Source organism: Coccinella septempunctata, chromosome 3, assembly GCF_907165205.1.
Source record: "Coccinella septempunctata chromosome 3, icCocSept1.1, whole genome shotgun sequence".
In the NCBI taxonomy this organism is placed as follows: Eukaryota; Metazoa; Arthropoda; class Insecta; order Coleoptera; family Coccinellidae; genus Coccinella; species Coccinella septempunctata.
Genome location: NC_058191.1, coordinates 10187507 through 10214777, shown reverse-complemented (window position 1 = coordinate 10214777; position 27271 = coordinate 10187507). Strand labels below are relative to the sequence as shown.

The 27271-nt window shown below is 35.9% G+C and overlaps 1 protein-coding gene across 2 annotated transcripts in view; it reads left to right on the top strand.

The window, feature by feature from the left end:
• LOC123309303 (harmonin) overlaps positions 1 to 27271 on the top strand; it is a 92291-nt gene that overhangs the window by 32874 nt on the left and 32146 nt on the right. For both annotated transcript variants that reach the window (XM_044892353.1, XM_044892354.1), the window contains exons 3-6: positions 12886 to 12994; positions 25079 to 25103; positions 25854 to 25985; positions 26484 to 26628. In XM_044892353.1, coding sequence (XP_044748288.1) covers positions 12886 to 12994; positions 25079 to 25103; positions 25854 to 25985; positions 26484 to 26628 — 411 coding nt within the window. The remainder of the gene's footprint in view (positions 1 to 12885; positions 12995 to 25078; positions 25104 to 25853; positions 25986 to 26483; positions 26629 to 27271) is intronic.

Below are 27271 nucleotides of genomic sequence, written 5' to 3'. Positions count from 1 at the left end.
GCATTATGGCGTGGTCCCACGTCACGTCAAAGTAATCTGTAGGCACCTTAATGCGAAGTTGTTACTCCCTTATTTAGGGACAGTCCAGAAGAAGCGAGATCTTATGCTTTTCTTCATCAACAGTCTTATTTTAGCTGTTTGGGGCATTGATATCTGCCTCATGTATATGTGGTGTAGGGTGTTGAAGGGATCTCTTGTGAGAATTAATCAATTTCCTGCAAACCAGGTCACTTTCTTTGGTGAACCATTTCTTTCGGTTGATCTGGATATTCAAGATAACAAGATTACGAGATTAGGGAAGAGCAGCGCAAAAGCTGCTGATTCCACTTCAGTGCCTCCCTTATTATTAGGAGATATTTTTCCCGGACAAGTCATTGGATTCTACATCAAAAGACGGTGAAAATAAAATTGATACAAGGCATCTAACGTTATGAAATAAACATAAATTATGTAAAGTTTCCTGCAACGTTTTCTCGGAAATTTATCTCACTGGAAAACAAGTCATCAGAATGAATCATGCCTGTTTTCAGAATAGAATTTTGCGATAAAACTGTAACGGAGGCAATTTTAATAGTTTCGAAACGAATGGTTTATCAGAAACCATGAAAATTCGATTCGAAACAATATTGGAATTGAATAGGTCGTAGCTGAGGCAGATTTCATGGCAATCTGAAACCGTTGGCGCAGCGAGTAACGCTACAAAAAAATCATTAATTTTTATTCGCCATCACCGAAGATATATGAGTTCTTATAACTGGACGAAGTTTTTACGTCATTCCGTTGGGTAAATTACGGTACTTCAGTGCTAACTGACCACAACAAACTATATATGAAAGATGAAAGGAATTCTTCGAAACCTGTCTTTGGTTTGATAATAATTTATTATTCAAATGATTCTTTGAAATGATCCGGGATTAAGTCTTATTGGGTATGTGGAAATTTTCCAATTATCTTATGAGACTGTGGGTTTTGTTCGTGGTTTTGATAAATAATTGATTAGAACTTGTTTATAGTCAATAATTCTAGAACATACCTATAAGTCGTCGAGATTGAGATTAAATATAATATGAATTCACTTACACCGATAGCGTAAGATGAATCCTATGTCCTAGGTTTCAAAGTATTATAAGTAGTAGGGTTATTATAGTTTGGGAACCCATCTAGAGGGAAATTCGAGTTTTACTGGAGCGTGTCCGATTAATATAAAGGTAGATACCTTGGACCCTGTAGAGTACCTCTACCAAAAATTAGACCTGTATGTACGGGGAATTGTCTATTACATCCTCTCAGAATAGACAAAAAAACGATCATGGTACATATTCGAGCGTGTCAGATTAAGATTAATGTGTTTAATTACATGTTGAAAAGTATGTATTCTATCAATCTGATAAGTTAAGTGTGACGAAAATGCGTGGGAGGGCGCCAAACTTTCAAAAAAAAAACGTCGCGTGTACATTCTCGAGCGCGGTGGCTTTTTTTATTTTGAAGCTGATTATTCAAGAATAACGGAAAAAATCGACTTAGGACTGGCCATGGTCGGTGTAATAGCATGCTCTTCAGGTGGAATGCTGTTGATAGTCCAAGATGTGAGTGTGATGCAGAAGAAGAATCTATAGACCACTTGGTAAAGAGATACAGAATATATAAATTTCAGGGTGGTTTCGAAGGCATTCGTTCGGTGACCGATTCCTTTTTGAGATGGGTTACAAATTTCAAAATTATTTAGTGGGAAATATAAAATTCAATACCCCTCTCGTTTTTTCTTTTTTTTTTGTTTTCAGATAATTCTCACTTCGTCAACCATAATGGTAGAAAGAAGGGGAAAGAAGTTTTTGGATTTTGCCCTATGAATAAGAAGTCCTTCAATATAATAATTTCAGCTTATTCTTTCCACAAATTCATTATCATTACACTTATACGGGCAAACAGAGAGTTTTTTCTGACCCATAAAGGTCACAAAAATAATTTTTTCTTGATTATCTCTTTCCTTGGGTTTCAAATCGTTTTAGCATTCATTATGGAAGTTGTAGAGCCTAAAATTATCTAAAAATTTCGGCCGAAGCAATTTTTTCTACGTACAAACGTTTTTCAGATATATGACGATGAATATACATTAGATTCGGATTCTACACTGACCTAGACCTTTCGCATGTATGATAAGCTCCTCGCCCTCATCACCCTGTAGCTCGAGAACGGCTAAGGGTATATAAATTGCTTCAGACAAAAGTTATAAAGAATTTTATTACCTACAACTTTCATAATGAATACAGAAACGATTAGAGGTACAAGCAGGAAGATAAAAAAATCATTGTTATCATTTTCAAACTGTCAGATTGAGTAAACCCCCTCTGATTAGTGTCAGATTAATGGGTTATGGTTTTTTTTGCATTTTCAAAGGACCTCTTTTCTGTGACCTTGCTTCAAATCCGAATTGAGAAGTAGCTTCCTTTGGGTCCAATTAACATATCCTCTAAAAATCTGAAACGCTCGCGAAAATTTTCTTTTTCATTTTCAACTCTCAGCTCCAACACGCAAACTATCAGATTAACATGAATTTATTATCAGAGACACGTAGGGCATATACAGTTTCTTAATCTGACTCGAGTATGTACAGGGTGGGCAAAATTCGTTGTCTACTGAGAGGATCTCGGGAACTAAAGCAGCTAGAAGAAGACGGATGACATTTTCGGAGAAACAAAAAATGGTGAAAACCGCAGCCTCCTACGATACTTCGTTTTTGAGTTCGACAATTTCATAAATTTCTCATAACTTTTTTGTCTTTGAACTTACAAATCTGAAACTTGAACCTTCTATAAGTAAAATTAATGGTACTTTTTGTGTATTATTGATCCATCGTGACATATCCAGTTTCATAATCAATTCTAGTCCCGAATGTTGAAGTAACCTTTTGTTTCATAAGTGGAGACTCCATGGTCCATAGTTTCATTTTTAGTAGGACTTAAGGAGGATTTGAAATTAGAGCGACTTCGAAATTGATTATGAAAGTGGTTGATGGAAGGCAAAACCACAAAACCCCTTACCTACGTTTCTCTGGGCTTTTTGATGTTCAATTCGTTTTTGTGGAGGAATATGCATGGGTTGTTTGAAAAACTATTCATCTTTGTCAACTTGTCACTTAGCACTCGGTTGGCCATGGCAATTTGACAGATTTCACTCTCAAGGAATTAACAGATAATTACAAGAATGTTAAGTTCTTCAACAAAAATCATCTTGCATCAATGGAAGTAAAAGGAATTGAAGGAAGTTTCAAGTCAAGATGAACTTGAACAAAAATTTCACATAAATAAACAATTAACAGGACAAGGGGCTCGTATTTGTGGCTGTTCATCTTAATACATTGATATAATAATAATAATAATTGGTATTTATTGGCACCTTAAGACAGTTACAAATGTATAGGACAAGTCAAATGAAAAAAAAAAACCAATTTTCGGGAACTTGTTCTACGATGACATTCATCGAAAATCTTGTAGTAACTTTCGCATCAATTCTCCCAAAGATGAAATTCTCAAATGCCACCACTTTTTGGGTCTGCCAATAGAAGGAAATTCTTTGTCATCTTCTTCATTCACCATCTTTCTGATTGTGGAAACATTCAGCTGAAATATGAGTCGTTCAGATTCAGATGAAACATTATATAAATTCACTTACATTGAATATGCTCGCTACCGTCTGACGTATTGTGGATTTTAGAATATCAGGGTATAACTATTTGAATGAGCGGAACTGAATTCTAAATAGAACTTTCTGAAACCCTGTCTCTTGTGGCAACGGCGTTATGACATTAACCAAAGATTATAGAGTAGAAAGATAGGAAACGAAGCGACTAAAGTGATGTGATCGCCATCTGTGTTTCAAATGTGTTTTTAAGGCCTTTAGACTGGTTAAAATTTTAATTCGAGGGACATATGAAATTTTGCGAGATGTCAGAGTCAGATGGCCATTTTGATCAAACAGTTTTTGAATGTTTTGATTCTCGTATCCATAGACAACCTCGTATCGCCTTTTGTTTTTCAAGCCCGTTCTAGTTGCTGATTATTGAAATTTTGTCTAATTTCTTGGCGAAAACCTCAGAATATCGTTAGAAAACTATTGTATGGTGAAGAACTGTGGATCAAATAAAACGAATTTCACTAAGGAAAATGGGAATGTAAGTATTAAAACTGGTAACATGTGACTCAGTCATTCATCGACTTTTATTTTCAGTGCTACGAAGTGGATGAAATTTTCAGGGCGTAAAGGCCTGCAAACACTGCTGACTACACCATGTGCAATGAACATTTTACTGCAAGTCGATTGAGAACTGTTCATCCACATAAATTGTTGTATGCAAAAGCATCCCTTACATGAATTTAGGGGAAATTATGACTTTTATACGTCCATTCAAAGATTCTCAATTGCCTTCAATATATTCAGAAATGCATAAGTTTTATGGAATTCGATTTGGGAATAGGGTGACTGTCAAATTGTTGTTTGGAAAGTCAAAGTTTTATGAAACCTTCTGTGAGTGTTTTGTTCATTCGTCAATCAATTTATATATTTTGTGTCATGAAGAGACCATACACCATACCATGAAGAAATTATAAAGAAGCATGAAGAAATTATACTGACGGGCTTGAATACAGGTCATGTATACCTCTGTAAGGTTTTTTTCAATTGTGGTTCTGAAAATTTTGTAAATAATATGTAAGTAACGGAAATGTGTAACCTATGCCGGTAAATTGAATATTGGTTCATATCAATTTCTAATATAAATTATACAAATTCAACTCAGTTTATTAATTCAAAACGTTTTCACAGATAAAACACCTTTGACGTACCTATAGCAGATAACCATGTACTCTTGTATCCTAGTCAAAGTTCTATTCGTTGTTCATAATTTCAAATTTTTGTAAATTTTTTATATATTGCAAATAAAAATTTATCACATCCAACAGCGTATTTCATTGGTACCAATCGATTCCAAACAATGTTCAGATGAAAACTAACATCCTGGTCACAAAACAAAACCATCCTTTTGTTTTGTTGCTCAGGATGTTTGTTTTCTGGTCTCAACAAGGTCAATATTGAAATTGAATACAAGGAATAGAATTCGAATTTGGCGCCCCCCAATTATAAAACAGAAAACTGTTATTAAACAGTTTTTCTGTATTGATAATACGTTTTCAGCGCCATCTCATTGTCACGCGTGTTTTCACTGGCCAAAATGTAGTCGGTTTTTAGTACTAGCGATATGAGGGCGTTTCCTATCTTTCTACTCTATAATCTTTGACATTAACGACATTTCATGAGTGCCAACCTTACTCCGTTCTAGTTACAAAAACTTGAGAACATTATTTCATGGCCTACCGACTGCTAAAATAAATGTGAATGGAGTATACGCTCAAGCACAGTGAAAGAGCGATTCCTAAGCTCCTGATTTTTTGAAATTTCAAGACCTTGACTTAGCCTTTTTTTCCCCAAATCTGTGCAAAATTCACTACTACTATTGAGACTGATTGACTGACTCTGATTGGCTACAATATGAGCGCAGTAACCCCAAATAAAATTAGTGATATTGCCGGTTTTTCCGCTATACCCTTCAATTATTACCTGGACCGTTGCACAGAAGCAAACACTTTTTTTGCCCCTTTTTGACAAGGCATTAAAAATACACCCTACTTAAGTCTGTTAAGTATCATCGAAAAGTAGTTTTTCATCTCATATGGAGACTTCTGCCTTCTGCCTTCTCCTTTTCGTTCCTAAAATATTCTTCAACGGAGGTTAATTATATTTAGGGCTTAAATGCTTTATGCTTAGTGTCCCATTAAACATACAGTCCCTTTTTCCATACACACACTGGTCTTGCCAACTTTCGGCTTTCAACCATCCAAATCATCATTATCCAAGCTCTTATTAGCAGTCAAAACAATCACATTTGACCGTTATCTACCTCGGAATTCCGAGAATGTACTTTCCTCCTCACGTTTCTTGCGGCCGATGCAGATTCACCTTTTGTACAATGACAAGATGTTAAAACATTCCGCGCGTTTGCCAGTAACGGCTATTACAATTTTTCATCACGTTTAACACGATTTCTAGATGGGATTGGGCGAAGCACCTGTTGCATTGTGGACAACTCTCAAAGGTCATGGTTGTTATCCACCGGGATATTTTACACGCCAGTAAACGCACAGATGTGTTTTAGAAATTACATAGATCTACAACTTTGGGGGTTTCACCTCAAACTGGACAAAAATATACGTACAATGTGTATAAAGTATTAATAAAATTCAAATTCAAGTTGAAATATTCACCTATTGTATCTTATGCAAACGAAGAATTATCGTCTGCATCCTTAATGAATCACCAAGAATAAGCAGAAAAAGAGCAAATTGTTCTTGCGCGAAATCGGTAATTACGCTCACACGATATCACAATTCCCGACATCCTGTATATAATAGCAGTAAACAAATCAATGAAGCAATAACTCAATAGAATATTTTTGTAGACCGAACAGGTTTAACAGCATTGTGCGTTCTCTCTCATTTTTTGCTACGCACGAAGAAGGTGAAATCAATTTCTCCGACGGGACGTGATGATTTATGAACACCTGTCTTGATCTTTATTCAATGATCTCACGATGAATTAAGGGGCGCTAGAGCACAGCCCTACTTTGAGAGACTTCAATAATTTTAAAAATATTATTTTTATTTTCCCACTTCTCTATTCACAATACTCAAAACGAGTTATATCCATTTTTCCATTTCTTTTGAATGATTACCAGCAGCGCAGCATTCTCTGTAACTCTTGAGTGAAGATGATCTTCAGTCATTAGAACATCGAATAGTAGGGGAGGTACTGGAGGTAGCGTACCAGAGACAACCAGAGAGTTGTATCTGCAGCGTACTCTTTTTTGAGTGATTTGTTACCGCATGAAATTCATTTTGGGTGTAGAATGATGTTCAAGTATCATGGAAGTGAACATCGGTCGCCGCACCAATGGTGGGGCTAATGGTGGCGACGTGTTAAAGTTGCCGAAAAAGATAATTTTTCAAGTGATTTGATATCGCACCAAAATTCGTAATATGGTTGTTCACATCATTCTGAACTGGAATATAACCGTCAGCTCCATAAACGATGGTGGATTATAAGTCAGCCCCGTGTATGAACTCTACCAAATTGAAGAAGAAAAAAAGTCATTTGATACCGTATGGAGAGTAGAGAGAAGGAGAACGATCGACGTACTAAAAATGTGTCCCCGAAAACGGGAAACGTAGGATAGGTGTCGCTGCGATTGCAGCGGGTATCGATAAGGGGTGGGGATTCAGCGTCAATTTGAAATGAACAGCCTTCGTTTTATTTTAGGTTATGTGTCATCGTGGTTTTTCTGATGATTTTTCAAATACCTTTCTTCAAATCTATATTAAATATGAGTTCTCTGAATTATATGCAATAAAATGCAAGTCGAAATCAATGAAATTCAAAATAAATCACTGATCAAAAAAATTGTACCTACTTTTGTTTATCATTGTTTATTGAAAGCAGCTATGTTAGTTGGTTTACCGTAATCTTCAAAATTATATAAATCCGTAGTGAGGAGTGGTACACATCAAGACAACAAAAGGTAGCAGTCTCAGATTTATCACTTAGGTATTAGAGTAGATTCTGTTGCCAATACTCAGCTGAGAACCGATATAAACCATATATTATGTTATGCCAACAAAATTCTTCAAGAATATTTACTTCTGAACCATGTAGTTTTATTGGTTAGATATTCTTATTCAGAAGAGTCAACTTCTCACGAGAGATGACAATTTCGATTTCGTTTATAATGAATCCATCATCTTTTTGATATCTTCATCGCAAAAGTGCTCTTGACACACAAATTGATTCGGAGTCGATTCTTGAGATAAGGTTTTTTCCAATTTTCTCTCAAAAATGCTCTCGGAAATTTTATGTCTTCTCCTTTTCTTTCCGATGCCAAAACACTCTTATACTAGCCCACGCTTCAACATTTCACCATGGTCATATGTTGTTCTCTTAGCAAAAATCGAAAATAATAATATTCCTATCATCTGTCACCAGGGAAACAGTTCACTCAGCCAACGAGCCAACTACAATTTGATTTGCGTAAATCAAAATTTCGCACTCTCGTGATGGCCAGCGCGCCTGTTGGCAAAAGCATGAACTACCCTATTGGTACATATTTTAGGGGACAAAAAATCTGTGGTCTCAAAGCAGCGATCGTTCTCCTTCTCTCTACTCTCCATATGATACCGCATGAATTTCACAGAACTGACTGTTTATACCTAAAAACGAATGAAAATCATTGTCAGCTGCATCTTCAACGGTGGAAAGACCGTCAGTCAGCGTCCTAAACATACGCGCGTTTAGTGCAACGGAGAGACTTACAATTGATACTGAAAATGAACTGACGGTCTTTATCAACAGAATCATTTAGCCGATAATAATTTACATTTAAATTGTTAAAAAAACTGAATTACAATATTTTTCGATAAAATATCGATTGCTGCTTTTTTCAGAAAAGGAAAAAAGTCTTTCATTATTATAATAAGTTGATCAGAATCTTATAAAGGAGCCTTTAGACTTCTGAAAGGTTCGAAAGTGAAATATTGGGCAACCTAAGAAATAATTTCAGAATGTGATAAGATGGGAAACATTTTCAGGTGAAGAGGATCACGAAAAACCCCCATATGTAGTATCTAAGAGTTCTAGATTCTGATTTACAGAGTGCGTTTTTCAAATTTGAATGGAAATTAAAACCACTCCAATTTCAAGACCCATCCTTCAGTTGCGCTTAAGGAAATTGATGTATTCGATTAAATAAAAACTGAAATTAACATTCAATAATATATATTCAATTGATTAAATTCGTAAAGATTCAAAATTCACTTAGTTATGAGATGAAAAGGATGTTATATATCTACAAGAGAGAAAAAATTATTGTCACTATCAAGAAAAAAAAATATCCTCGGCAACCAGGGTGATTTCGCGAACTTTTTAGACCTGTCCAAATTCATGTGATACGGTCCTACCAATAGAATGATATTTGATTGCAGTTTTCTGGAACCTCATGCAAGCTATCTTCATTCTTAATTTCGGATAAATCGGTTATTCCGTTCAGGAGATAGAGTGGTTTTAATTTCCATTCAAATTTGGAAACACCCTGTAAATCAGAATCTAGAACTCTTAGATACTACATATGGGCATTTTTCGTGATTCTCTAGAATCCTTACATTAAAATGTTTCCCAGCTTATCCGGAAAGCCCTGTATATATTCTGCTCACACATTCTGAAATTATATTCTTAAGTTGCCCAATATTCCACTTTCGAACTTTTCAGAAGTCTGTGAAGGCTCCTTTATAAGATTCTGATCAACTTATAATATTGAAAGACTTTTTTTCCTTTTCTGAAAAAAGCAGCAATCGATATTTTATCGGAAAATATTGTAATTCAGTTTTCTTTAACAATTCAAATGTAAATTATTATCCGCTAAATGATTATGTTGGTAAAGACCGCCATTTCATTTTCAGTATCAATTATAAGACTCTCCGCTGCACATAACGCCCCCATTTTTAGGACGCTGATTGACGGTTTTTCCACCGTTGAAGATGCAGCTGACAATGGTTTTCATTCGTTTTGAGGTATAAAGAGTCAGTTCTGTGAAATTCATGAGGTATCAAATGACTTTTTTTTTCTTCAATATGGTCGAGTTCATACACGCGGCTGACGCATAATCCACCATCGTTTAGGCAGCTGACAGTTATATTCTAATTCAGAATCATGTGAACAACTATATTACGGTTATTACGAATTTTGGTGCGGTATCAAATCACTTGAAAAAATTTTTTTTTCGGCAACTTTACCAAGTCGCGTCGTCGCCACCATCATTAGCCTCACCATTGGCGCGGCGACTGATGTTCACTTTCATGATACTTGAACATCATTCTTCACCCAAAATGAATATCAAATCACTACAAAAAATAGTACGCTACCTCCCCTACTAGAAGTGAAATAGCAATCATATCAGTGCAAAATATTCTGAGCAGCTGATGAAACTTATAAATGAAAACTCCATAGATTTCTATATTGTCCCAATATTTTATATTCCAAAAGTATATTCAACAGGATTTCTTATACGTTTCTTTCAATTCCCAACTCACAAATTGGTTAGATGAGAGTCAGAAGCTGGGCTGGTATTAGAGTTTTCTATTTTTGCCTTTGTCATACAGCCATACAAATTCTGGAGCAGAGGTTGTATCATGATCCTAGAAGTCTACATCAGGCCTGAATCGGGAAACAGTCTAAGTCATAATAGTTATCAGAAAAATAAGAAAACTTAAGTCGTGTATTCTTCAAAGTAATTTGTTTTTTTTTAATCGAGAAAATGCACACTTTGTGATGTTTTTTGTAGTCTTGTTGCTACAAATCTTTACTTTTTACAATTCTATATTTTATCCTAAACAGTGCCTCTAAAACCCGTGAGCTTAAATTTTTAGCCAACTGCTCCTGCTTGAAAGATAATGTCACTTTTGCCGAACCAAGTATTCAAAATTAATATTTCACCTAACTTCAACAGGCTGTATTGGAAAAAATTGAACTACAACAGTTTGGAGAGTGACTTTAAAAATTATTCAATAAGGATTCTAAAATGGCACAACACTTACTACGGCTTGACGTCCACTTCTGGGACGGCCTGTATATTACCAGTAATCTAAGAGTCGCTATGAAGATAAATGATTGAAAATGTAGATAATCCTCGTTTTTTTCCTATCTGGTATTTTTCAATCTAGGACATACTTCATCAGAGTCGACAGCATTACAACACGTTATAATCATAAATTACTGATTAGTGCCTTATCCATGTTCACATGGAAGCGAATTTTTTTGTGTTATTATTTCGTGATTATAATGTAAAAAAACTCAATGCCGGAATTTATACTTCAATTAAATTTGATAAATTTTTTCCAAAAATTCATAAACCTATTCAAATTTGTGGGAATGTGCCCTCTAGCAGAGGGTTGGTTTTTAAAAGACTTTTGACTACTCCAAACTATTGTCTTTTGTCTCATTACACTATTATAATTTTCATTGACACACTCCTCTTTTCATATTCAATATTCAATGCAAGAATCATATTTTAACTTATATTTTTGAAAATTTGAGGACATGAATAAACTGAAAACCCAAGTAAGAGATGGTGCTGTCACAATAAAAATTCAAGATAACTTTTGACTTGCAATACCTCAAAAAGTATTTCATGCAAAGTGAAAATCGATTCAGGATTATTGACATTCGATAATCGAATCGAGATTTTTCATCATGAATTATGATAAAATATGCAAGAAACTAAGTAGGTCCGGAGTGAGAAGCGATAATTCGTGGGTGTTTAAATTGCCAGGAGAAAGTAATTGAAAGAGAAAATTCGTTAGATAAAGATAATTCCCAGCGATCCAGTTCAAGGTCTCTACATGGTTGAGATGCCAAACTGGAACTCTTCAACGTGGATTCGAACCCATTAACATTATTTCAGTGCAATCCACGTGCCTCCCAAGTCGATTGAACGTATATGCGTAGTTAATTTGACAATGTGTGGAGACCTTTGAAATTTGTCTGTACGAGAAAAACCGCTTATTATGAATTTATTCAGTTTTGTACTAAGAATTCAGTATAATCGTCTACAGCAGTCTACGCTGATAACCACCAGAACAAACATATGGAAAATCTATTTACACTGAAATGCCTGGTTTCTGAAATCATAATCAAGAATTAGCGCTTGATTGGCGGATCCATATTTCATTTCAATCGATTATCCAGTTATGATCATGCAGAAGATTCATTTGTATCACTGAATGTTCATAACATGTATCTATGTTTTAAGGTATTTCTACCCCATCTTTAGGTCGGTTGAGAACGTGTGCACAACTTTGAATGAGAAAAAGAATATATCGTGAACAATTCAGACGAATTTCATATTGAACTTATTTCAAAATAGAGTCTTTTCGTACTAGAAGATAGAACTTATCAAAATGGACCATTTCATAAAAAACCATCAAAGTTACAAGATGATAAGAAAAATACGGATATCCTGAAACGTTGGATAAAATAATCCAAGATGATTTGGAAATTGCACAAAGAACTATAGGTACAATAAATTTGGGTAGCTATTTAAAGGCAATTGGCGTGCATTTCAAATATCTACTTATTACCGAAAATTCATTCTATAATTTATTAAATCTTTATTTCACAACATCGATACCTACCAAATGAATATTTTACATTTTCATAAGAAAAAATTAGACAATGACCCTACTAAGCTACGAATATACAGGGTATTTCAGAAGTCAGAACGGCCCATCTATTTTGAGAGTTAACTAAACGTAAATAAAGTGCCATAGTAGGGGTGAGCGCGCATCTCTTGCTAGATAGTCTACAAGAGAAAGACGTTCCACCAAAAATATATTGACATGTCTAGTTGGATAATTTCAATAAAAATTGAAACTTTAAGAGTTTCAGCAACGCTTTTGTCTGTACAGTAGGAAATGAGATAATTTTCACTTAATTAAGTCCCAAATGACCTTGACAAATAAATTTATTTTCAAGGTAATTCTGTAATCAAATACTCTTTCATTATTCTACAAATAATGAACTTATGCCAAGAATTTGTATCTACTTTTTCTTCGTGTTCATTGTACCCATTAAAATAGAGAGTTGCGAATTTAAAATCCCTCTTTTAACACTGTTTCTAATCTATTTGACCTCACGAATGTCAGCCACGTTCAGATTTAATACGAGTATTTGTAATTCTAATCAAGGACGCCTTCTTAGATATTCTAAAGGTATTCTCTATTTTTCTTGCAGGTCGGAGACCAGATTATCAGAGTTAATGGTTTCACGGTAGAAGATGCAGTCCACAAAGAGGTTCTTCAGCTGATCTCGAATCACACACATCTGACCTTGAAAGTGAGAAGTGAGTATGGCGGTTCTTCATTTCAGAATAACGCATTTGAAGCTCGACACAGGCCGTAACTCGATTTTTTTACGCGGTAGTTGATGATGTAGAAGAGTATTGCTTTCTGTTCGCATTGTTGCTTCATTAGCGTTTTTTCCGCGAACGGAATCGTGAAAAAGTCACAGGTGCTGTACATTATTACGTGACAGGTAGTTTGGGTGGTCCAATCCATGTAATTGAACAGTACTGGGTGGCGCAAAATGAACACTATCACTAATTACTTTGTAGATTATCTGATGTCGAAAGTCTTTTGTCTGGAATACCAAATTTTAATTGATTTCAGTAAAACAAAAAATATGACGGTGTTTCGTCACATGTTTTCTGTAGGGACCAATTTTTTATCAAATTTTCCATCTTGTTGTTGAATCACCAGCTAGTGATTCGAGTTGTTAGTATTTTCATATTAACACTAAGCAGAGAATTCGTTAAGTCGCCTCCTGAAATATATGAAGTACAGATTTTCATTTATAGGATATTCAAGTAGGTTCTTAAGTTGTGCCTGTTTTTTTTTGTCTTCCTACTCTTCATTGGTCTGTTGATCGACTAGTATGAGTTTCCTCCCAGTGCGGCTTTCAACCAAGTCGAGGTACGGTGGACCTAATTTTTACACTGCTACAGCTGCAAGAGAAGGACCGTGAACAACAATTAGAGATCTATACATCCTACATCGATTTAAGTAAGGCCTTCGACTCGGTGAATCGGAGAGCGCTATCATCATGGGACCTTGGAGTACCCGAAAAATTCTTAGCATTGTGTAAAAGCCTCCATACTAACAACACCGCTAGAATACAGCATAATGGCTCTACAACCGACCATTTCTTAACCAACTCTGGAATAAAACAAGGCTGCATGTTAGCGCCTTTACTGTTCAATAATTTCGCCATAGCTGTCTCGATAATTGCTGACATGAGTATGCCTGTAAGAAGTGTTGGATTAAGATTCAGATTTGATAGAGGCCTGTTGAACCTGAAGCGCCTCAGAGCAAAAACCCGTACAAAGTTCATCACGGAACTTCAATATGCAGACGCCTGCGCACTTATCGCTAGCAGCTCAGCGGATACTGTTGGACACCTATAAACATATATAAGAAGCTTTAGGCCTCAGACTCAATATCGATAAAACCAAAATCCTGGTAAGTCCTCCAGAAAGCCTTCCAACAGATATCAGCCTGGACAATGAAACTCTAGAACAGGTCGAGCAGTTCAAATACTTAGGAAGCTTCATAAATACAAAGCAGTGGTCCTCCTAACGCTTCTTTACGGAAGCGAAAGCTGGACACTCTACAGGCGACATATTAAACTGCTTGAACAAACGCAACAACGTCATCTAAGACAAATAATGCACATCAGATAGTTCTACAATGTTTCGAAAGCAGAAGTCTTGCAACACGCGAGTTGTACAATAATTGAGACTCAAGTAAGGAGGGCTCGACTCAGATGGAGCGGCCACATTCTGAGGATGCAAGACACGAGACTCCCCAAAATAGCTCTGTTTAGCAAATTCACAGAGGGAGCCCGGAAACCAGGAGGCCAGTATAAGCGGTTTAAGGATATACTACATCAATCCATAAAATCAGTTAATGCCAATCATAACTGGGAACAACTAGAGTTAGACAGGTCACAGTGGAGGTCTTTGGTTCACAGTTATAATGGAGAATCGAGATCTGGTTGGTGACTCTATCCATGATCGGAGTGTGGAAGGATCTGTAGGGCATAGTTGGATCTCTTCAGTCACAAGGGGCACACAGTCGCAATTAGCCCTAAGAAATTATAAGTCTGTTCGCACCATTTTTGTTTGTCTTTTTGTAGATTTATTCCCGGTAACGAGATACAGCAATGAATGAATGAGTTTCCTCAGGACACTGAGTCCAGCCCTTAATATGGAGGCATCTTTATTCCTGATTTCATGGTGAGCTTCCATCCTCAAGAGTGGGTTTTCACCTCTCAATATCCTCACTACTATTTCCAAAGTTTATTGATTTATTCTTCGTATAGAGCAGTTGGGATGCAAGCTACCATTCATGTTCATCACTTCTTTTGGGAATCTATCGAGCTCACGAATTTTATTATCCTGTTTTTTACTAGATTATCATCATAACTACTAAGTTGTTCATAGCAGAAACTTTTTTTCACCAGAAAACTGTGATTTCCATATATCTCTGAGCTCTTTTTAGTAGCTGGCTATTAAGGCATCTTTGATTTGTCTGCAGTGTACCGTGTACCTCGTTGCTTCATACTGTACTGAAGCACAGCGCTACCCTCTACCCTGTAACTCAAAAGTTACAGGATTCTACGATCGGCCGGATGGACAGATTTTATTTTGATCGCGAATTCTTCCTTACTGAGTTCCACACAATGATTTTCGGCTTAAAATTCGACTATTGCAAACATTTTAGTACTATGATAACCCTCTCGTTTTTAAGAACAATCGCTCAAAAAGAATTACGGAGAGAAGTTGAAAATACTCACATATTCAAATTTTATTCTATAAAGGTAGGCATTGATTGAACAGTTATAAATGATTCTCAATTATAGCTGTTGCCTTCATTATCCGCAGGAGCGTGAACATAAATATTTCGTTACTTTGTTGTTTCCGCATCAGTCAGAATAATTTTAATTTTACTCTTCCTTGGAATAATTGATTTTATCCTCGACTGCACCACCACATATAACAGGTTTCTATTTATTATTCAGGAGTTCATCATCTCTACGAGGCTTGGTAGGAGGGAATTCTCAGCTACCCACATATGCATACATTTTTCATTGCACATATTCACGTGTATTCATAATCAATAAACTAAAAACTCTTGAGATGCGACCATGAAAAGGAAATGCTGTGAATTAAATAAATGACCAATAAAGCTCAAACTTATAGTACAGGGGTAGCCGTCGAAAATTATTTTGAAAAAACCAAAAAAAAAATACAGCACATCAGCTATAAAATTTGACCTAGCACAGGTTCCATTAATACGAGATAGTCGTGAACCAGCTCAGGAATTCCCAGAGAGGCCGAAACTCATAAACAGAAACTGTAGACTGTTTTCGGGATTATTGTCCCTCATCAGCACAGTACAGTGTTACACATCTCAACCGGAGTGTCTTTGAGAGAAATTGGGGGATCGCCATGAGAGACCATGGCGCCATGACTGAACCAACTCATGGCGAGCCCCCATTTTCGCTTTAAGACACCATCCTCTGGTTGAGATGTGTAACACTGCACTGTACTGATGAGGGACAATAATCTTGAAAGCGGTCTAGAGTTATTGTTTACATGTTTCGGCCTCTCTTGGAACGAAAATTCTTTGAATTGTCGTCTCCAGTTCAGATATAAATTTTGAAACAATGTTCTGAATAAAAAAAGAAAATAAAGAATTTACTTTCCGGTTTTGGATAATTTATCAATAAGAAGAGTGAAATCAAGTGACAGGACTCATTTATTTGCTCACACTCATGATAAACACACTTCTACCATTTTCAGCAATAAAAACGTTTTTCAGTTTAGAATATTTATATCGACACATTTACATTTACTATTTGCGAACTTTTGTTAAAATGTGAAATGTGATGTTACAACAGTACAGGGTGGGCAAAATTGGTTGACCACTGAGGGGATCTCGAGAACTATAGCAGCTAGAAGAAAACGGATGACACATTTGCGAGCTCTTTTTCAGAGAAACAAAGAATGGTGAAAACCGTGGCTCCTACGATTCTTCGTTTTGGAGTTATCAGCAAAATTTGAGATTTTGACGATTTCGAAAAGTTGTCCTAATTTTTTTGTCTTTGAAGTTACAGATCTGGAATTTGAACCTTCTACAGCCATTTATTTACATAGAATCCACCGACGAGCTTAAAATATTTCTTCATTTCGAATCATCTGGCGAACTTTCGTTTTCTTAAATGCAAACTTTCATTGAATTTGTTTCTTCTGAATTGGAAAAAATCGTCAGTAGATTCTACATCTATAAAAGAGCCTAAGAAGGTTCAGGTTCCAGATCTGTAACTTCGAAGACAAAAATGTTATGGCAGCTTTTGGAAATCGTCAAAATATCAATTTTTTTCATAACTCAAATACTAGAAATGTTAGGCGGGTTCTGTTTTCAGATTTGTATTATTCAGGAAAAAAGAGCTCATGAATGTGTCATCCGTTTTCTTCTAGCTGTAGCTGCTATAGTTCTCGAGATCCGCAACCTGTACAGTAATAAGAAAAGTTTATTCATTGGTAATAATCCTACTTTATTCGATTCTCTTTATATTCTGTTTATGTAGGAAAATCAATCTCTAAAATTTTGTTAATTGATCGACGACAAAATGTAGCTTTGCGTAATTATTAAAAACTTTTCAAATTCATCTAATTGGGTTCTTTCTTTAGGAAATTACCTGAATATTTTTACTTAAAATTAGTCTATTGTTTGGCAAACACGTATGATGGCACTCATTTCTCATTTTCCACGAGTATGTGTTTCATCGAATGCTGTGAGTCACACCGGTGCGAAATGAACATTTCATGCGAGCTGAACACTATGATTTTCTTTCACTATTATATGATGAGCCCGAAAGCCCAGTCAGTTTGGACAGAAAAGTGGACTGTATTTTTTAATTCAGTAGTATATATCGGCACAAGGAACCAAATGAAAAACTTATTATTCTTTCAGCGAAGTTGCGGAAACTTTTATTTCCTTCTTCAGGCTACAAAATTAGGAAAACACAATCAATTGAACACTCAGAAAGAATCATAAGGAATACAAACGTCAAAAATAAAAATAATAACAATGAGAAGTACACATACATCTTGAAATAAAAATATAAACATCTTTTAAAAGTCGAAATTAAAATGAAAACCAATTAGATTTCATAATGACCCAATAAGGTCATGTTCAAAGACTTACACAATATGAAATATTACAATTAAATATATAAAATATAACAACTATAACAAGAAAGAGAACTCACCATATCAGAATAACAGTTATAAACATGATATAATATATGAATACATAATTTACAGGGAAAATAGGGTTCTAACGCAATTGAATGTACATATCGTAATATGAGCAACAATATGAGAGATCAAAGAGGTAAACAACAATGAAAGATAGGCCCACACATGTTCACTGTCATAATCTGACTTCTTTGATTAAATTGAAATATACAGCGCTCAACGTATCTACATCTGTTCTAAAATTTACTGTATTAGGTGTACGTCTTATAAAAATCATTTCATTAATTAATCTTTTTGACAAATTTTGTACTGTATACAACACTCTAACATTGTCAAAATCTAACGAGTGATCATTGACAACGACGAACTGTATTTTTTGTTTTCAAGCTGGAGCGAAAGCGAAATATATATATGAAAATTAAAAAAAAAACAAAAATAAAATGTGGTCATCAAAGATGACTCACCAAACAGCAAGCTGCGATCACTTGGGGCTCTGCTCCAAATCCCAACTCTTCACAGGGACCCTTAGCTGGGGAAAATTTGCTTCTAACTTTTGGTTCAAATGAGGTGTTGAAAATACAAACCAAATGCGTGAGCGAAATAACAAAAACGAATAATAATGCCGAATATAACAGCGAACAAATAGCAAGTGTGATGCGATAGAAAATCAAAATAATTTCGAAAAGCCAAATGCACTATTCGAAGTGGAAGGCGTATATCCTAAATTTCTAATTGGAAATATTGTAGAGAACTTGAAATTCATCATACGACCCTCTGAATGTTTTGGATTTATTTTCATTCATATTCCTCTGAGGTTAATAATAATAATAATATTAGACATGATGCTGTTGCCAAGATCCTTCACCAAGAATTGGCACTAAAACACCAACTTCTAACTTCGAAAAAGGTTCCTTATTACAATTACCATCCGGATGCTGTGCTGGAAAAACGAACATCACAAACTCTACTGGGATCGCACGGTTCTCACAGACCGAAAAATAACCCACAATAGACCAGACCTCATATTGCTCAATAAGGATTAGGACAGAGCTCTATTCATCGACGTGGCAATTCCAAATAATAACAATCTTCTAGATAGGCACACTGAAAAAATTTCAAAATACAGAGATCTCGAGGAACAGACCAGAAGACAGTGGAAGCTGAAAGATATCAAGACCATCCCTATTGTAATTTCCTCTACAGGCCTGATACCGAAGAAACTACTAGAGAACTTGAGGAAACTTCAGTTGGACGAAAATATCTATAGAGTCATGCAGAAGGCGGTACTGCTCGGAACGGCGAGAACTGTACGCAAGTACATGGGGAATGCAGAGGAACACCGTCTGCTCCGACAGGAAGTGCGGGTGGAGCAGGAATCCAACCTACAGCAGGGAGGCGAGGAGCGACCCGGACCCGACCACCACCACGAACCCGACAACCTGGAAAGGGCTCCAACAGAGCTTAATCCTTTTGATATCTGAGATATCTGGGATAAGTGAATTTTCCTCTGGAGAGGAGTGTGAAAGCCGCAAGGCTAAAGTCATAATATTTATTTTCATAATCGAATTACATTACGAAAAGAAAATAGGTCAAACATGAGAAAAAAGAAATGACAAAAAAAAATACTGCAATAGGATCTCATACACCCAGATAAGAATTGCATCCGAAATAGTCTGCTATGTTGTACGGTTTCAAGTCAGTTAGAAGTTTCCGAGTTTCTCTCTTGAATTTACTAGTATCTGTTAGAATCTGGAGTTCTATTGAAGAGTGAGAGGCACATATATTCTACATTTTTTGCATCGTCTTTAGCTGTTTTTGTTTTGTTATTCAGCATCTACTATGTGGTAGATTTATTTTGTTATGAAATCTTCGTTTCAATCAAAATGTTTTAAATACTTCGTTTTGTAACGTGGCTAGTTGTTGTGTAGACGAAGATGTTACAACATCTTTTTTTTTTTGGACTATTTTGAATATTTTGTTTATTTCAAGAGGTCACTCGGCATTGAATTTGAATAAGGAAGAAGATATCATATGCCTAGAGAACCAAACTGATTTTGGAGAATGAAAACACTGTCCAACCTATTGCAAAATTGTGTATTCGAGCCAACGGAGCATAGAGAATTATACAACGCCGCCCACTTTTTCCCTGTGAATGAACAGGTCGGTCGATGATCTCTGACTAAGGACTAACAGCCGCCGTCTAGATCGCGAGATGAATGATCACTTCACGTTGTCGAAGGTCTAGTTATTTAGAATTACACTGACCAGTAGGCATAGATGCTTTATTGTGCATGTAAAAGTGTTCATCGATTTTCTGAGAAAATACACTATCATAAAACTGGATTTTTTGTGGCGTTGGAATTTCTAAGTACATTCAACCGCTCTGCAGACCCCAAGATTTTTCTCAATTCTTCAAGGAATCCTCAACATTCCATGCAAAATTTACACACTGGAAGATAACTCTCTGTGTGGAGGCTTATAAAATTAACGCCAGCAGTGTGAACAAAATTTTTTCTACGAATTGATAATGAAAGCGTTAATTGATTTTTATTTTTGTCTATTAAATTCGAAGAACATTTCTCACTTTTCATATACAATGGTCACGATAGGAAAAAGAGGAATTTTCTCTTTTTCTGAAATTTTTGTTCTCCTCAAATTGAGACCAAAATCACAATGATATACATATGTCTGTGGACAAATGTAGATTAGAATGTAAGGTTTATTAATGATTCAATCAATCTTTCATACAATGAGTTTCATATTCCTCTGCACACTTCCTCTGTCCCCTATCGAGAAAAACCAAAAAAAATCTGGACTGTATCAATAGCGTAGGTACGTAATATTCCGAAATGTATAGAGTTTAAAAGAACAAAGCATATCATGCACTATTTGGTATCATAGTTACCTATTATTCTCCAAGAGATTTATGTAATTCGGTTTTGCTCTGCCTGGCTGAATTTATCGTACATTGCTCTCGAGACATTGTTCGAACGGAATTTCAGTATTTACTGGAAAACTGATATTATTTATATTTCATTACTGAATCAAAAATGCTACTAAGTTTGTTTCATTTTCTCCTTTCATCATGATTGAATAAAACAGGAAACGCATTTAGGCGTGACAATTGCATATCTACGATTTTTTCTGGCAATAATTTTAGGTTGATTTGTTTCCCCAATAAAAAAAATTTTTTACTCCACAATTGTTAGACGAATCCAGCGCTATCAGCAAAGCGATACAGCTAAGCTGAGCGAATGTTCATCTAGCATCTGATCTAACCACACCATAATTTTAGATTCATTTGGGCATCAGATGTAATACAGTGTCCAACGAAAACTCGTAACCTCGATTTTCCGGCTTTGAAATGAAAATGGAAATTCTCTCGGACCGGTCATTTTCTGTTTCGAGGGGGAGCAACTTTTTCGCCTCGAAATTTTACGCATCCCCATAACTGGAACCCCTTAATTTTGAATAGCGATTAGGGGTATTGCGATATCTGATGTTGAAGAACTTATCGAAGTAGCATCTGATACAAAAATTTCCATCGACAACGATATGACAGGTATAATAGCGAAAGAGTACCAAGTTTTGTGATTAGTTTATATTGCTGGAAATGGGCACCATTCACTTTCATGCAATAATATAATTTTTGCTGAGAACTCTCATGTACAGGGTGGGCAAAATTGGTGATACCTGAACTACAACTTTTTAACCCAACGAGATAGAGGAAAATGAATGTATCATTCATGTTTTCTTTTTTCGAGAAACTAATAATGCCATAAACTGCATTCCTCTATCTTCTTATGTTTTCGAGTTATTGGCCAAAATTTAAATTTGGGCGATTTCAACATTGGTCATTATCTCCGTTTCTGTTTGTACTAGGATGTTAAAATGAAAACATTATACAGGCACTTTTTTGATAGCTATCCAGTGGCGTACTATGATGTTTTCCTACAAGATTATTTGTTGAACCATAATATAAAGTTATGTTTTTTCTTATGAAAACAGTAGTTTAAAATGACCTAGAAAGAATCTCCATTTTTTCCATTTCAGAAATATATCATACATCATACATCGCCCTCAGATGCGTTCAGGTATTATGAAAAACATAGTTTATATGTGAATTTCAAATGATTGAGTGTTAAGTAGGCTGAATCACACAATAGTATTTCTCTACGCATGGTTTAAATATTATTTAGCTTTTGAATACTTGATTCAATCCTCCATGGTTTGATCTCGGTTTAGAACAACTGTCATTTATTAGAATTCGAAGTCATTATTGGCGGCATTGTGGAAATATTCGAAACTTACGAGATTTGTGATTTCTTGAAAAATAAATCTATAATTCCGCTTCCATAATACTCTTCATTTCAAATTTTACATGAATACAAACTGTATTTTTCATAATATCTGAACGAATCTGAGGGCGATGTAGATGTATGATATATTTCTGAAACGGAAAAAAAATGGCGATTCTTTCTAGGTCATTTTAAACGACCGTTTCCAAAAGAAAAAACACAACTTCATGTTGTAGCTCAGCAAATATACCTGTAGGAAAAAATCATAGTACGCCACTGGATTGCTATAAAAAAAAGTCTGTATAATGTTTTCATTTCAACATCCTAGCTCCAACAGGAACGGAGATAATGATCAAAGTTGAAATCGTCCAAATTTCAATTTTGGCCTATAACTCGAAAACAAAAGAAGATAGAGGAATGCAGTTGATGGCATTATAAGTTTCTCGAAAAAAGACGACAAGAATGGTACATTCATTTTCCTCTATCTCGTTGGGTTAAAAAGTTGTAGTTCAGGTATCACCAATTTCGCCCACCTTGTACATTACTCAAGAATTCTGGTCTAATTTGGATGCATTCATTAACGATCTGAGTTCGCAAATTATCCAGTGACTCAGACTGAGTAGCGTAAATCTTGGATTTCAGGAGACCCCATAGAAAAAAATACAGTGGAGCCAGATCAGGTGATATGAGGTGCCATTCAATATGTCCCTTTCTTCCAATCCAGGCGTGAGGGAAATTTTCATCTAAGAACTGACGCACCGGTTGAGCGAAATGAGGTGGTGCGCCAATTTGTTGGAAAATGATCGTTTTTTATGGTCTTTTGCATTCTCCATGAGAGCTGGACAAATAGCGTTCTCCAATAGATCTAAATAAATTTGGCCAGTGAGATTACTGGGTGTAAAAAAAGACCGATTATGCATGATTTTCATAAATACCAGCCCAAACATTTCTGGGGAAGCTGAGTATTCACCTCACGAAATAATCTTAGATTTTCATCTGACCAATAGCGACAGTTATGCAGGTTTACTGATTACTGATTATTGATTGCTGGGTGTGTTGGACGGATAAACCAAACCTGCCACTGCGACCAAGCGGTCTATTGTAGCACACAGGCAAGCTCGTAGAGCTAGATCTCTACCTCCAGTCCCATCCTGCCCAAAAAGGAGATGATGTCGGAGGGGGAGTGATTCTTGAGTTCCTCTAGGATCATCTTCGGAGAACCAAATACTCCATGTCTGACCCTGTCTGCCGCCGGGCAGTCACAGAGGATATGCTCAATTTCGTCCTCCTCTAAGCAGAGTCTGCAGAGGGGGTCATTGACGATGCTAAGCTTTTTAAGATGGGCTCTGAGTCTACAATGTCCTGTGAAAGCCGCCATTATAGATCTAAGATTTGTTCTAGAAAATCCTAGCCAACGACTGGTGTATGGGCTGGGAGGCACTGAAATAGCCCTGCGAGTGACGCAGTCCAGGACGGTTGCGCCAGTACTCCAGGACCTTTTGCCTTATCCAGCTGTTGTTCCGGTCCCTGATTAAGGAATTGGAAATTCCTATACCTGGTTCCGAGCCAATAAGCGCTGAGGTTGCGCCTTTTCTGGCTAAAGCATCCGATACTTCGTTGCCTCTGAAGCCGGAGTGTCCAGATACCCAAATCAATTGCAGTCTGTTTAAACTTCCCAATTTGGAGAGTTTAGATCTGCATTCAAATACCTGTGCCGAGTTGCATTTGTCTGCTGCGAGAGATTTAATCGCAGCTTGACTATGCGTTAGGATTTTTATTAACCTGCCCGCCCAACCAATGTTAAGCAAATGGCTGGCGCATAGATCAATGGTGAAGATTTCTGCCTGAAATGCTGTCGCCTACTTTCCCAGACTGGCACTGAGTTCAGTCGGCGGTCTACGACTGTAGACTCCAGCTCCAAATCCCTGACTGGTTCTGGAGCCATCAGTAAACCAGCAAGGTCCTTGTAGATAGAATTTCTTGTAACGGAGCCATTCGTCTCTGCTTGGAATCTTAGAACTGGAGGTTCCATCCGTGCTGGTTTACAATACCGCTAAGATAAAATAAACACTTGTCCGAAAAACAGATATCGAAAATGTATAGTTTTGCTTACCGTTAATAATTTGACTGGCCACTTCATAGAGTGAAGTCGGCGATCGGGAACATCCTCATTCAGTTCCTGAACCAATCTTATAAGGATGGAATTTATATTGTTTAAGGATTCTCAGAATTGTAGTGCGTGAAACACCAGATACATCAGACAATTTCCTAGTACTAAAGGTCGGATCCATTACTACATGACTTAAGCCACGTCCCTCGCTTCGTCTCTCTCGATGCACCCTCTTTTTGTTCCAGTAGCATCAAATTCGGCAACCAGGAAAAACTTAATCCGCTCATTAGTCGAAGTAGGAAGCTAAAGAATTTCTGGAATGAAACTAATATTCTTCTTTCTAATAGTTATTTAATAAGGTGGCCGGTTTCGTAGAAGCTAATAGTTTCACATCTTCAGACCGACAATAAACTATTCTCACTTGAAATCAAAGAGGGTAAAAAAATTTTTTTAGAATATTTGTTTCCGTCTATTCCTTTATTTCGATGTAGGAGGTAAATGAAACATGAAACGCTACACCTCATATATGAGCATTGATAATAAAAATTTAAATCGTTTTCCCAAGAGGTATACAGCAAATAATCTGATTGTTATATATGACTATCGTTGAAATATATCAGGGTAATCTTCGAATCCATTATATGATATGAACAAATTCTACAGTTGAATTACATTTTGATACTATTTTTTTTTCAGGAGTGAGCATGATTCCTGTTAAAGAGTAAGTATATTTTGAATTTTATTGCATTCCTGCGCTTTCTTCTAGTCTTTTTTCTGTAGTTGAAGACAATGCCCTAATATTCAAATATTATTAGAGTTCAGTTGCAGAAACGTCCATTTATGTGGATGGCCCTTTAAAATTTAAAACTAATTTTTGAGGGAAATAATGGAGGATTAAAATTTTCCGGTAACTGTACACTGGGGTTGATTAGGTACTTGTTGAAAAATAGTGTGATTCTTTTATATAAAGCAGACCCTGCTTAGATACAACCCCCTGAATAAGGCACCTGGAAAAGCAATGTTTTTTCCTTAGAAAGCATAGAACTTAGAGAAATGAAATTGAGCAGACCATTCTATTAGATCGAGAAAGGAATGAACAAAATTAGATGGTGTTTCCCTATCCACCTACTAGTTTCTCACGATACAAATTTTAGTGGTGTCTTCTTCTACCCCTTCAATTAAAGCGAAACAAAACCAAAATTTCATTAGTTTTCTGATTTCTAACAAAAATATTGAAAATTGCTTTTCAGGTGCAATAACTAAGAAGCTGTATGTAAGCAGGAACTGCCCAAAAAAAAGTTCATATAGAAGACTCACACTTTTTTTTATCAAGGAATCACGAATTAATTTTTTTCTCAACTTTCATTTACTCCTAGCAAATTATTTATTAGTCTGGAATCATCCAATTATATCAGGCTTTTCGACGATGGAAACCTATCTCACAGTTCTAACTAGATTCGTATTTTCGCAGAAAAAAATCGGATGCACTTAGTTGGCAGATTATAACAGATACCAGCTCAATGAGGCTATCACCTTTCCTTGAGAAAATGCACGATGTGAGGATGACAATAGCAGTATCGCCTAGATCAAAACTAGGATGTGGGTAAGCATCAATTCCCAAAAATATAGAAGCATACCTATTGGATTTTCCAATTTTATTCCCAATAATGAACTTTTTGAAATCGACCATTGAAAAATCCAAAAGCAAATTAAAAAACTCTGTCCATCCTCCCAACTTTTTTTTTTAAACAACTAGATAAGTCGATGGAACTTGGTATAAAAATCTAGTACATTCCCTACAACAGCCTTTCCAGCTTTCTGACAGTAAAAAGTTGAGGAGTGAAACATATTTTAGAACAAACTGATACTCACTCAAAGCCGCACCAGCCAAACCCACCTGCAAAAATTCAGTACCTACATGATAGTACAATTATTGGTTGAATTTTTTTGCAATTCATCACACTTGGTCCAATAGGTCCGAATTTTATTACATTGCCTTTTTCGAGTTATGTTTGTTTGTTGTATGTTCTACATGAAACTACACTACCCACTTGTAACGCTATATCCCAAATTATCACTTATTTACTGGAATTTTTTTCAGTATATGTAAAGGACCCGAATGGAAACCTGGAATCTTTGTTCAATTCACCAAAGAAGGAGGAATAGCAAGGGAAGCGGGGCTGAGACCTGGTGACCAAATTCTTGTCTGCAATAATGTGGATTTTAGTGATATACCATTCAATGAGGTAAATAAATCATTTTCTCAATTTGGAGAAGAATTTACGAGAAATATTCTTGAATCGTGAAGAAAAAATATACAAAGATACGAATACAAAATACTTTCTATTCCATCAAATTTATGATATATATGTCAAAGGTTCGAGCAAAATTATACGTGATCAGTATGCTGTAATATTACAAAATGATGATATGCTTTTTCGAAAAAAATATTAATTAACAGAAGACACAAGAACACAAGGTTTAAAATAAGTGCTGTTACGAAGGAAAATTATATTGAGGATAGTATACAGACTGAGCAGAAAGTAATGCACAAGATTTATATATTCGTTATTTCAACTTTTTTTTTTTTAGAAAAATGCTAGAATAGTTGGATTTTTATTTAGAATTAAGTAGGCAACTTTTTTATAGACTTTTTGTTGATGAGAATTATTTGGTCATTGATAAGGTTTTTCTATTGACGCTTTCTCGATTATAGGGATGATTAATGAATGGGTTGAATTTATTGAATTTGAATTTATTCTCTGGTCATATACAGGGTGTTTCATCATAAACTGGACAAACTCATATGACGTGTAGAGAACATCGGGAGAATCATTTTTTTCTTATGAAATATTTCCCGTTTTCGAAGCATAAGGGAGATACACGGTG